Source organism: Pleurodeles waltl, chromosome 2_2, assembly GCF_031143425.1.
Source record: "Pleurodeles waltl isolate 20211129_DDA chromosome 2_2, aPleWal1.hap1.20221129, whole genome shotgun sequence".
NCBI classification, from domain to species: Eukaryota; Metazoa; Chordata; class Amphibia; order Caudata; family Salamandridae; genus Pleurodeles; species Pleurodeles waltl.
In genome coordinates this window covers 1,170,817,138-1,170,829,803 of record NC_090439.1, presented here as the reverse complement: position 1 = coordinate 1,170,829,803, position 12,666 = coordinate 1,170,817,138, and the positions used below count along the sequence as shown (strand labels likewise).

The following is a 12,666-nucleotide window of genomic DNA, read 5'->3' as shown; positions in this document are numbered from 1 at the left end:
AGGAAGCCTCCGCTGTCGACGATGTGTTTGCCGACGAAGCTCTTTTGAAGATTTTTGCAGTAATAATCGTCGTCGATGACAAAGGTGACGACGTCATAATCATTGGTGAGGTTGGTGTTGTGAACGTCGACGATACCGTGGTCGCTGTTACCGTCGACGGGGCGGTCGTCGACGGTTGTTTTTTCACCAAAAAGAGTTTTTCTGACTCTTTTTGTGGTGACAGAGACAGGGATGGTTTCTTTGAGGTGCTTTTTCGGTGTAACGGCGTAGTAGGTTCTGAATGAACCTTTTTTGGTCCATGTTTAACTGCCTCTTCAGTTAAGACTTGTTTAGTCTTTTTGTGTATTTTTCTTGGTGGTTCATCCGCACCTCTCTCTCTCTCACTTGTTCTCTTCTGAGGGCGAGAAGTTTGTGGTGACTCTTCGCTGTCTGATGAAGGATGCTCTAAGGCTTTTTGTTTTTGCAGCCATAAGAGAAGTCTACCCTCTCGGTCTTTGAGGGTTTTTTGACTAAAGGTGCGACAGATTTTGCAGTCTCTCACCTTATGGTCTGGATGAAGGCAGTAAATACACTTCTTGTGGGGGTCATCAATATGTAGTCTCTTCTTCCCACAGTTGTCACAGTCTCTGAACAGACCCTTCTTTGCCTTTTCAGACATAGTAAAGTTGTAACTAGTTTCCTGAGAGAAAAAACAATCTTCAGTCAGAAAATAGGAAAAAAACTGAGCAGAGCTCAGGGAGACTCCCTTCACACGACGTGCGGTAGAAAATCTGAGGGAATTCAGCCTCTGTTGGGAGTGTTTGGGAGGGGCTGAATCCTGATTGGTTGATACTCAAGTTTGGGTCTTTTCACAAAACAAAGTGGATAGACTGTAAAATACCTTATGAGGCCTACTTGGGCCTACTGGTTTTATTTTTACTGACTTACTGCTTTTTATATATTTAAATTTACCGTGAGGCTCCCACCTCGACGACGGGGATGATTCAAGCATGTGAATCTATGAAAGATCCAATACTGGAGAAAGGGTTTACTAGGAGCACAAGGGCCCCATGTCTCATGATTCTTGATGTTGGTCTCTTCACATGTAGCATTTTATGCCTTGGCCTCTGGTATGACAGCTTGGATCTTGGGATTATATACGCAATATGAAACTATGGCCTTGCCTGGTACACGCAGTAGTTTGGTGCATAATGATGCTCATGTTTCAGTTGCTGTGCTCTCTGCCTGATAATATGAAACATCTTATGTCTTACGCTGTGCATAATATAATTAGGTTATGTCATTAGGAGGCTGGCATGCAGGTACAGTAGTAACTTCCAAAGTACATATTGTATTGATGTTTTCATCTATGATATATGTTCAGCACTGGGACCTTTTGCACAATGCTTTTGAGCTAAGTTGTTTTTGGTCATTGAGATAGTTACAACAGATGCATATTTTTATATAATCCAGTGGGGAGTCTCTTTTGTGGTGTATTTATTGCGTAACCGGTGTGAGTATGTTGCACGAAACGGTTTACACAGGACCTCTGAAGAGAACCCCGACTGCTCTGTGCCAAGCTCCCAGAGGGTGAGCACAGGTTATCTTTAGCGTGTAACTCACTTGCCTTAACTAGAGTGGTGGGTTCTGCCTAGCTGAGGTACATAACTTAGCCAACCAGAAACCCCCATTTCTAACGGAGATCCACAAGCAGTGTTGGATATTTCTCTACTGCTGTACTCCTATTGTGAAAGGCAACAGAAGTACCACAAGGCTTAGACACTTATCTCCTGTATGGCAGTTATAGAAGACAGCCTACAGAGTAGTGGAAGTTAGAGGGAAAGTCACTGTAGTTTGAGAAGACAATTAACTCCCTAATGATGTTATCACTCGGAACGTCTTTTTTGGGGGCATTTCTTTCATCAGCTATTTGAAATTTCTCAGGTGCAAAGGAGATTTCAGTCCAGTGTTCAATGAAGTTCTCCTATTTGGTGAGTAATTATTCAACATTGGTTGTATGGCCTTCGTAAATAAAGACACCAACGATTAGGATGTTCAGGGTCAGAATTCCTTGATTACTACTGGGTAACAATCAACACAAATAAAGCTTGTTCGGCCCTGCGAGTGGACTAAGGACGGCCTGATTGTACTGTAAGTAGGTGAGATAAGAATGTGCCTCTCTACAATGAGTGTAGGTAACAGGAGAGTTGTGAATCAATGGTAGAGGCTAGGTGAGCTCTATGTAAGTGAAGTACAGAACAGGGGGTTTCTCAGGGGTGAAGCACTGGAGGGCTGATCTGTATAGAGGTGCAGAAGAGGACAGTGTAAGTATGTATCGGTAAGATATACAAGAGGAGGGCTCCCTAAGGATGAAGCACTGGAGGGCCAAGTCCACACCAGGAGATGCAGGGGAGAGCTCAGGTATGTATGAGTGAGGTATAGTAGTAGAGAACTCAGTGCAGGCAAACCACTTGGAGGACTGAGCCTTCTAAAAGGCAGCAGAGGAAAGTAAAGTTACATATGGTAAGTGGTCTCTCACTTTTGATAGATGAAAGTTGGGATACGTATCAGTGATGTACTAATAGGGTAAGCGCTATACGGCTGTGCTTAAGAAGAGCTTTGCTACATATATAAAAAGGAAAATACAGATGGAATCTGTCTAGATGTACAGGGATGCATAGGAGGAGAGAAGAGATAGACTCTGCAGAGGGTGGAATGTAGCAAAACTCTGTCTTACCCTGAACCCGGTGACATCACTCCCCTCCAGTGGCTCAATGGTCACCTCGGACATGTTGGCCAGCAGCTCGTGGCTGTAGAGCTGCAGGTACCGCAGCATGGCCGGTTCCATGGTAATCAAGGTGTCCTGTTGGCGGTATTCATGCAGGAAGCTGTGTAGTAACTGGCGGTTCTCCTGCTCGTACTCTCGAAGGCAGACAGCCTGCACACAGTCCTGGCCCATAGTCCTCACAGCACAGCAGCTGAGAGAGGCTTGCAGTTCCTGCCACTCTTGTGAGCGGAGAACATGGTAGCGTGCTTCAGGTATAGGCACAGCAAGCTCACACAAGGCGTTCTTCAAAATGGCAGAGGCATTCCGCACCGCCTGCACTGAGGAAGCCGTGACAGTCAGAAGGCATTCCGCCACCACGTAGGATGCCGAAGGCTCTGTGCGCCTCAGCATTTCTTCCAGTCGTGAACGGACATCATTTCGTTGGACAAATTCAAGGATCAGAGCGCAGTAGGGTATGTGGGACTGTGCGGCTCCCTTGAGGAGGGCCACGATCCGTCCCTGGACCTGTTGGCACTGCTCCTCCCCCTGCCCTGAGACGCGCACACCGTTCTGGTCCAACTGCACCATTACTTCAGGGAAGGTAGCACCCAGCTCTGCCAGCTCCGAGCTGTGACGCAGAAGGTCCAATTTCCAGGGCTCCATAACATCGATGAAGAGAGATGTGGTGGATTCTGCAACAGGCTCACTCTCCTCTTCCATTGCAGGGACCTCACCGTCTGCAGACTCCTTCGGGTGGAGAAAGGCATAGTATGGGGAGACCTGGAGCACGCAGTTATGGAGCCGATGTGGCTTTCGGAGCACTCGGTCTGCCACTGAGAAAGACAAACATAAAAAGAAATGAAGGAGTAAAAAGGGAATTGGGAAAGAGGCCACAAGAAGGGAGAAGGAGGGTGGAAGACTGGACGAAGGAGGGCAAAGAGATGAAGAGCAAGAGAGAAGGGCAGGAGCAAAGGGAGGGACAAGATGAAGATTATCAGAGGGATACAGGAAGGGGAGGAAAGGGAAAGAAGATAATAGGCCAGGAGGGAATAAGAGGGGAGAAGCAAGTTAAAGCCAGAGGAAGATAGTCATGATGAGATTACCGATTACACGTTATGTTATTTCCAGTACAAGCAATTTGCAGGAAGGAACTACAACATCTCACATTCTTTCCATCCTCATTTGTCATCTGCTAAGAGGGGTTTCTATCTTGTTTTTATTCACATTCGCCCATCTTGCCTTTTCAAAGACAACAGATTGAAAGCCAATATTCAGACGAGTTGTAGCTGTACCAGAGAAAGAAGGAATCATGTGGCAACAAATAATCTTTGAAGCAGAGTTTAAAAAGCTTTGTCATCCACCATCTGGTGCACAAGCGGGTGGTTGTTCTTTGGGAAGGCTGGCTTTGTCCAGAGCGGACAAATGGACGTGCACTTATTCCATCCCAGGTCCCACTTCCCAAAATCTGTTCTGCCTAGTGGGCGTGGGGGGTGCCAGCCATTCCCTCTGTGTGGGCAGAGTCAACTATCCTTCCTATGTTACTGCTGTTCACCCAAGCAATGCTGACTTGCAAAGGTCCCTGACTGGTCATCTACAAAATCTTTAGTCCAAATGTCTGACTCCAGAAGCAGAGGAAAACATGGACAGAAAGAAAAGACAGGCAACAACTGACAACCGCTTTAAAAATAAACATTCCTAGACGGAACATACAACCTGACCCAATAATGCTAGAGTTCCAGCCTCCTGCATAGAAAACATTCTACTCCCACTTACACCTATAAGGTCTACATATAGTTACTACAGGGATTTTCCCTTTTATGCAAAGAAAACAATGTGAACTATATACTTATCATCAAACAAATTAATTTGATCTAGATTTAATATAGGATAACAACCAATTTCTATAGTAAATCAAATAAAAACAACAGATTCTTAAAAAAGAAATACACAAATAACATTTTCAACAAACTTTCACAAAGATAACATTTAACAGGAATACCTATCCTGCAGCAAATTCTTTTCTCTGAAACTTTAGGGTAAATTCCTTTTCCGGTTGCTAGGACTTGACTGCGTTTTATGACCACCATCACCCTTTCCTTCCTTTTCCACCTCTACAACCACACCATCATCACCATCATCACCATCATCACCATCCATAACCATGGTTTCTTCAGCTTTCCTCACCATAACGACCTGACAAGAATTCTACCACTGACCATCTTCAACTCATACACTGTTACCTTTTACCTCCAAAACCTTGACAAGTGGATGAGACTTGGTCCCCACTTTCTTCACATGTACATGTTGCCTCACTCGCACTACATCACCAACCTTGAAGTTGAGAGCTTTAACCTCATTTCGCTCATCAAAATATTTTTTTGTTTCTCTTATGCCTTTTCGACTCTCATTCGAACACTTACATCTGTCCATTTACCATGCTTAACCAACTTGTTAATCAACGCTGAACATAAGAATGCAGTAGCTCTCTGTCCCCATAACACAAAAGGTGAAACACCAGTAGATGCATGTGGGGTAGTGCAATAAAATCATAACATAATTTTGACTGCATTCACTATAACACAGTTGTTGGCCTCTGCCCACTGGATATGCCTTCTCAACACTATTCATCCGCTCAACCAGTCCATTGATGTGAGGATGACAGAGAGCTTCTGAGATGAATAAAGTCACTAGTTTCAAGAAAAGGTCCACCTCACTAGATACACACATTTAAACCCATTATCTGACACTAATATACTATTTATTTATTGACCTTCCTTCAAAAACACATTTTTTAAACATTCAACAGTGACGTTTGATGTAACTTCACTCACAAATGTGACTTTGGACCACTTACTGTAATAGTCCATCATGACTAAGACAAACCTAGATGTACTGGCTAATGAACTGAATGGCCCTACAATATGGATACCCACTTTTTCCCATGGGGCAGTAGGTAATTCTATGGGACACAATGTGGGAGTCCGTTACTTCACGGTAGCCACCAAAAGAGCAATCTCAGACACTGTTTTGTCACAGTGGCACCTAGATGACCCCTCATGAGCTCGGACTATAATGGCACTCCTTAAAGAGATGGGTGGGACCAACTTGCTTGCTCTAATTAAAAGGCCATCTTTCACTGAAACCTCCTCTGCTACTTTTACAAACTTCTTTAAATCAAAATCAAGGTTTCTTTATTTTGGCCAACCTGACTCCACATACTTCACGACTATGCCCACAGTCGGATCATCTTCGATATCCTTGCACCAATTCTGTTCCGTAAATTCACACATCTGTATTAAGACTACAGCTGCAACCATGCAGTCCTCCTTATCCTCATCAAACCCAATGACACTGTTTTCTTCAACACAATTTGAGAAACAGGACAAGTAATCCACTAGGGATGTGGAACTTAATAAACTATCTACTTGTCCGTGGGACAGGCTGCTTCATAAACTTACTTGTCCTGTAAAAAAGAAATCCACTTGTCCCTTTGGTGTATTGTAGTGCAAGACAACATTTGGCAGCAATCTCATTTTGTAGGAGCTCTGATACTAGCCTCTCCGATTATGCCAAGGCTCATATTTTAGTAAGGTTTGAATTCCCTTCTTGTGCCACCTTTCCGCAGTTCTACGTAGTGGGGCTGAAGGTGGCAGTAAACAATAGTTCCAGGGCTTGAGTGCCCTTTTGAGTCTGTGCAAACCTACTAACTTGCATGCTCTGAGGATTTTCACAAGCTCTTCTCTAATTTTTTTCCCATGCTGAGAAAGGTTGGAAGTTTACTCCTGACAGTGGCAGAAGTGAACTTCTTCCAGGGTTGGGAAAAAGTGGTTGGTGGGAACGTGTACTTGTAAACACTCAACCGATTTTCACATGTGCATATCTTCACACGTATGTTTGCTCCTGCTAAAATGTAGTTTACAAATATTTTCTAGCACTGCGATTTCTTAGACTCTACATTTTTGTGAATTCCTAAAAGCTGTAACCACAGACATATACCATGGGTGCACTTTTGTGACTATGTTTAACAATTGCACCCCTTATTAAGTTAGGTGTTAACCAAGATCTTTTGTTTTTAATAAAATTCTATCATGTTCTATCTATTAACCGGCTTTACTGTGAGTGACAGCATTCAGCTCCTTCACAAGGAGCATAGCAACACACAAAGTAGTTTTGTTCCTTGCCAGGAACTACTGTGTGCTCTTTGAGACCAAAACATATTTCTGCTTTTTGCCGATGATCGCTATAATAGTGAGGGCCCTGCAGCTCCCACAACAATGTTTTACAAAAACCATGTCAAAACAAGACGCGCATTGACAAAACCAAAAGACTGACTATCAATCCCAGACCTATTGTCTTTGCCAAAGCTTGTTTATTTTCATGTTTCGGATAATCTTGTTGTAACTAGTTACACTGATTCTCCTTTATAAATATTTTGTGGAAATACTAGCATGCATCAACACATTTTACTAAATGACACTTCCAAGAAATGGTACGCAAAATGACACTAGTTTAGCAAAAGGTTTTTCCCTAGTTGCATTTTTTGGTGAACATTTTTTTTAAAAAAAGCAAAGAATCATCAATGTAGCTTTCAACCTTCTGCAAATATTTGCATCTGATCAGGGACCATTTTTTTGAGCATTATATGTAGCCTCATATTGGTAACCACTGCAGTAGTGCTTACTTTTTCTTAGACCACTATGACCACATATACAAGTTCGAACAGCTTTAACCTGTTCTGTGCCTTGGACGAGGTGACCTCGTCCAAGGCTACAGTTCCCCTGTGCTTGGACGAGTTCACCTCGTCCAAGGAACAGGGGAACTTGGGGGAGTGCTAGCGCGCCCCCCCGTGCACCCTCCTCCCCCCCGAAGGCGGGATGGAAGGGGAAGACCTTCCCCATTCCACCCCCGACCCTCCCCCCCCCCTGGCAATCCGATGACGTCAGCGCGCGCACAGCGCGCCGACGTCATCTAGTGTTGCCAGGCGTGCTGGAAGCCATTTGCTTCCAGCGCGCGAGGAGGAAAGGACCCAGAAGGTGAGTCCTTTCCGTTTTTGGGAGGTGGTGAAAACAGACATGGGGGAAAGGAAAGGGTTTTTCCTTTCCCCCTGTGCCTGTTTTCACAAGATTCCTGCTCCACGATCGAGGGCAGGGCACGTGATCGTGGAGCAGGAATCTCCACTAGACCCCAGGGATTTTGCCTATTAGGTTTCTTTTGGGGGCGACCCCCGGGGGCAGATCCGCCGATTTTTTTCGGCAAAAACCACTAGACACCAGGGATTTTAATTTTGGCTGTGTATTTTGTGGGCGACCCCTTGGGCAAGGTTCGTCCCCCCTCCCCCCCCCGGGGGCAATTTGTTTTAGTATTTGCCCCCCCCCCCCCCCTGGGGGCAGAAACCACTAGACACCAGGGATTTTAATTTGGCTGTGTAATTTGGGGGCGACCCCTTGGGCAATTTTTTTTTAGTATTTTCGATTTTTCGGCAGATCTGCCCTCCCCGGGGGGGGGGGGGGGGGGGGGGGGGGGGGGGGGGGGGGGGGGGGGGGGGGCGGCGAAATCCACTAGACACCAGGGAATTTGTTTTTATTGTGTTTTTTTAGTGTTTCACCCCCCCATAAGGGCAGATCGCCTTTTTTTCAGCTGATATGAAGGGGGGGAGGGGGGGGCGAAATCGACTAGACACCAGGGTTTTATTTTTATTGTAAAGTTTTTTTGGGCGGGCGACTCCTCGGGGGTGCAAGGGTCGCCCCCACTGGGGGGCTATTTTTTTAGTATAACCCCCCCCCCCCCCCCCCCCCGGGCAGATTGCAATTTTTGGGCTGGGGGGGGGCGGGGGGGCAAAATCCACTAGACACCAGGGATTTTGTATTTATTGTTTATTTTGGGGGCAACCCCTTGGGCAAGGGTCGCTCCCCTGGGGGGCTATTTTTTTTCTTCAGTTTCGGCCCCCCGATGGCAAACCAGCCATTTTTTTGACGATCTGGCCCCCGGCGGGTGGAAGCACACTAGGCGCCAGGGATTGTGTGGTATGTGTGTGTGTGTGGTGTGTGTTTGGGGGCACCCCTTGGGCAACGGTCGCCCCCCTAAAGTGGGGAAGTTCGTATTGGCCAGCTCTGCCCCTATTTTTGTAGGCCCATCTGCCCCCAAGGAGGGCAGAAACCACCAATACGGCAGGGATTTTATTTTTTTGTTTTGTGTTGTGCTGGGGGTGCCCCCTTTGGGAAGGGTCGCCCCCTAAAGGGGGCACAGAGGTGTTGCCCATTTCTGCCCCCCTTGGGGGCAGATTGGCCAATTTTTTTACGCCCATCTACCCCCGAGGGGGGCAGGATCCACTTAGGTACCAGGGACAACTTCTAAGTCCTTGGTGGTGGGGTGTTTGTCAACTGGCAAAGTATTTGTAATTCTAACAATTTATTTCTTCTTTTTCTTCTAGTTCAACGCTTTTGCTTCCTTTGCTGTGGATCTTTGCGGTTTTGGCAGTAGTTGTCCTGCGGTTTGCATAGTTGCATGTTTTAGGTAAGTGAAAGCAATTTACTCCAAAGGAGAATTGTTGACATGCATGAATGACATGTTTGTAGGTGGTGTACTAAATGCAGTATTGTGTGTTTGACATTGTCCTTAGATTTGAGCACAGTGATGTTTGTGTTGTCATATGTCTAATTTGCTTTTTTTTTTCTTTTTTTTCTATTTAGTGGGATATCATTGGTGATTGCTGTGTCTGTGCAGAGTAGTTGCTTGGTGAGTAGCTTTTTCAGGCAAGTGAGTGGTATAGTTTTTTGTAGTACATAACTCTTTCTGATAAAGCTACACTTTGTTTATTACTTATTTTAGTGCTAGTTGTTGTTGGCAATCCATTTGTTGTTAGGATCATGGCTAGCCGCAAAGTGACCGCTCAGCAGGTTGTTCGTATGCTCTTTGAGTCGTCTTCAGACCATGATTACGACACTGACTCTGCATCTGAGGCAGAGGAGGAAGCAGGAGATTCTGGAAGTGAGTTTTCTGTCCAAGAGTATTCTTCTGATGAGGAAGCTACTCTCAGTGCAGATGAAGGGCCTGTGTTAGAGGAGGACATTGATGTGCCAAGAGTACAGCAGCCTGGGGCTGAAGGGTTTCCATTAGAAGACCGGACACCTGGATTGCCCCAAACATGGAGCAGCCACAGTTACCTGCATTTACTGGTCTCCCAGGGTGTAGAGTTAATACGGAAAACTTTCTGCCTGTCCATTTCTTTCACTTGTTTATGAACGATGTATTTTTGGAAGAGATTGTGGAGCAGACAAATGTGTATGCAGAGCAATATTTGCGGGACAACGCTGCCAGACTTAAGCCTCAGTCTAGAGCTACTCAGTGGGTTCCCACATATCTGGAAGAGATGAAAAGGTTTTTAGGTTTGTCTTTTTTGATGGGGTTGATCAGGAAGCAGTCACTGGCTTCTTATTGGTCTACTAGTCCCTTGATGGCAACTGCTATATTTCCTGCAACTATGACACGTAATCGGTATTTGCTTCTTCTTCGTATGCTGCATTTTGTAGACAATGCTTTAGCCTTGCCACGAGATCACCCTGATTGTGACCGTCTTTTTAAGATTAGGCCTGTCCTTGATCATTTTGTGGATCGGTTTTCAGAGGTCTATGTTCCAGGCAAAGAGATAAGTGTGGACGAGTCTTTGGTCCTTTTCAAGGGGCGTTTAGTTTTTAAGCAGTACATTCCTAGTAAGAGGGCACGGTATGGGATTAAATTGTATCTGCTGTCTGAAAGCAGTACAGGATGTGTGTATAATTTCCGGGTCTACACTGGTAGGGATTCCAGTATTGACCCTCCTGGTTGTCCGGCCACTTTTGGAGTTAGTGAAAAAATTGTGTGGGAACTTGCTAGACGGCTGTTTAACAAAGGTCACCATTTGTACGTAGATAATTTCTACACTGGAGTGCAGTTGTTCAAGGAGTTGTTTAGGGTGGACACTGTTGCTTGTGGCACAATCCGTTCTAACCGGAAAGGCTATCCAAGGGAGCTTGTCTGTAAAAAACTTGAGAGGGGGCAGTGCAGTGCCTTGCGGAATAATGAGCTGCTAGCTCTGAAATTTTCAGACAGGAGGGATGTGTACATGCTATCGACAATCCATGAGGAGAGTACTTCCCCTGTGGCTGTTTGGGGTCCGGTTGCGGAAGTGCGCAAACCTGCGTGCATTTTGGACTACAATAGGCACATGGGTGGTGTTGATAGAGTAGATCAGAGGTTGGAACCTTACACTGCTCTTCGTAGTCTTATGTGTGGTATAAAAAGTTGGCCCTACATTTATTTCATTTGGCAACTTTTAATGCCTTTATTGTATACAAGGATTGTTCACCCGAGTCAAGGATGACATTTGTTAAATTTCAGGAGTCGGTGATAGAAAGCCTTATTGTGGTGGAACCGGCAAGAGTTCCTAGAGTAGAAGTGGTGGAGGATGCTGCTAGATTGAAAGATCGGCACTTTCCAGATCACATTCCTCCCACTCCCAAAAAAGACTTGCCCACAAAGAAATGTAGAGTATGTGCCCGGAGATTAATCCGGAGGGAGAGCCGGATGTACTGCCCCGAATACCCTTCAAAGCCTGCGCTGTGTGTGCCCGGCTGTTATAGAAGTTACCATACCAAAAATAAATTCTGGGAAATACCGTGAGCGTAAGCTGTCTGTTTTATATTTTCATATGTTTCACGGTTGCCATCTCGGTCATGTATTTAGTTAGAGCTTTTGTGTTTGTAGTTTTGTGCTTATTTTATAATTAGTGGATTCTTTGTTGTTTATAAAAAAAAAAGTGATGGCGGTGTGCGTGGGGTGGCGCTTGGCTGGCGGTGTGCGTGGGGTGGCGCGTGGCTGGCGGTGTGCGTGGGGTGGCGCGTGGCTGGCGGTGTGCGTGGGGTGGCGCGTGGCTGGCGGTGTGCGTGGGGTGGCGCGTGGCTGGCGGTGCCAGCCAAACGGCAGTCCACACTCCCATCAGCTGGTGTGATTCTTGTATCAGGCATGTGGGCGTATGTAAGTGATGGGCCCTTGAGTGGCGCGGTCTGTCGATGTGAGAGTTGTAATGTGCTGGGCCTGTGGCTGGCGGTGTGAATGGTCTTGTGTGTGTCATGTATGAAAGGTGTGTGAATGGACTGTAAAGCGGTTGGTGCCTTGTCGCGGCGTTACAGCTCACGAGCTGTGAGTCATTAGTTCAGTTTTTTGCCTTTCAGTTATTAGCAGTACATTTCATTTTTGTGAAATCTCTTGTTAATAAAATTTGATCCACTGAACCATCACTCACCCTCGTGCCAAATCCAACCAGTATGTGTGGTAAAAATGACAAAACCTGCTCTGCTGTAATCAGGCGTTGCAGCACACCTGTGACACGCTAGGTGCCTCGGGTGGGACCCCGATGATGAAGAATGCCACCAACTTGGTTGGTGGGTGAGGGGTCTTCTTCAAATAACCTAAGTGTGTTTCTTTTCACAATTTTAGTGTTTGGCACATCACGGACGTATGTGCACACATCAAAATGATATATTACAAAAATACCTGTGTTTGGGGGGGTGGGGGTGGGCCCACCTATGTTTTTGGTCCTGGTTGCGGCCTTCATCTAGGGAAACCTACAAAACCCAGACATTTTTTAAAACTAGACACCCCAAGGAGTCCAGGGAGGTGTGGCTTGCGTGGCTCCCCCAACATTTTCTTACCCAGACTCCTCTGTAAACCTCAAAATTTGCATAAAAAAGCATATTTTCCTGACTTTTCTTAGTAGAATCACCGCTCCAGCACAAAATTCCTACTCCCCGGTTTCCCCTCAGTCTCCCAAGTAAAATGACACCTCACTTATGTGGGTCCCCAAAGCAGAGTCCGTCTAAAGATGTATAAAAGAATATGCCCTTATAAACTCGCTGTGCTATCCCTTCTATCTCTTCAAGTTT

The 12,666-nt window shown here is 45.7% G+C and overlaps 1 protein-coding gene across 2 annotated transcripts in view; it reads right to left on the bottom strand.

The window, feature by feature from the left end:
* The window catches only part of PARP10 (poly(ADP-ribose) polymerase family member 10), a 227,371-nt gene that overhangs the window by 109,699 nt on the left and 105,006 nt on the right, over positions 1 to 12,666 (bottom strand). For both annotated transcript variants that reach the window (XM_069221161.1, XM_069221160.1), the window contains exon 5: positions 2,717 to 3,579. In XM_069221161.1, coding sequence (XP_069077262.1) covers positions 2,717 to 3,579 — 863 coding nt within the window. The remainder of the gene's footprint in view (positions 1 to 2,716; positions 3,580 to 12,666) is intronic.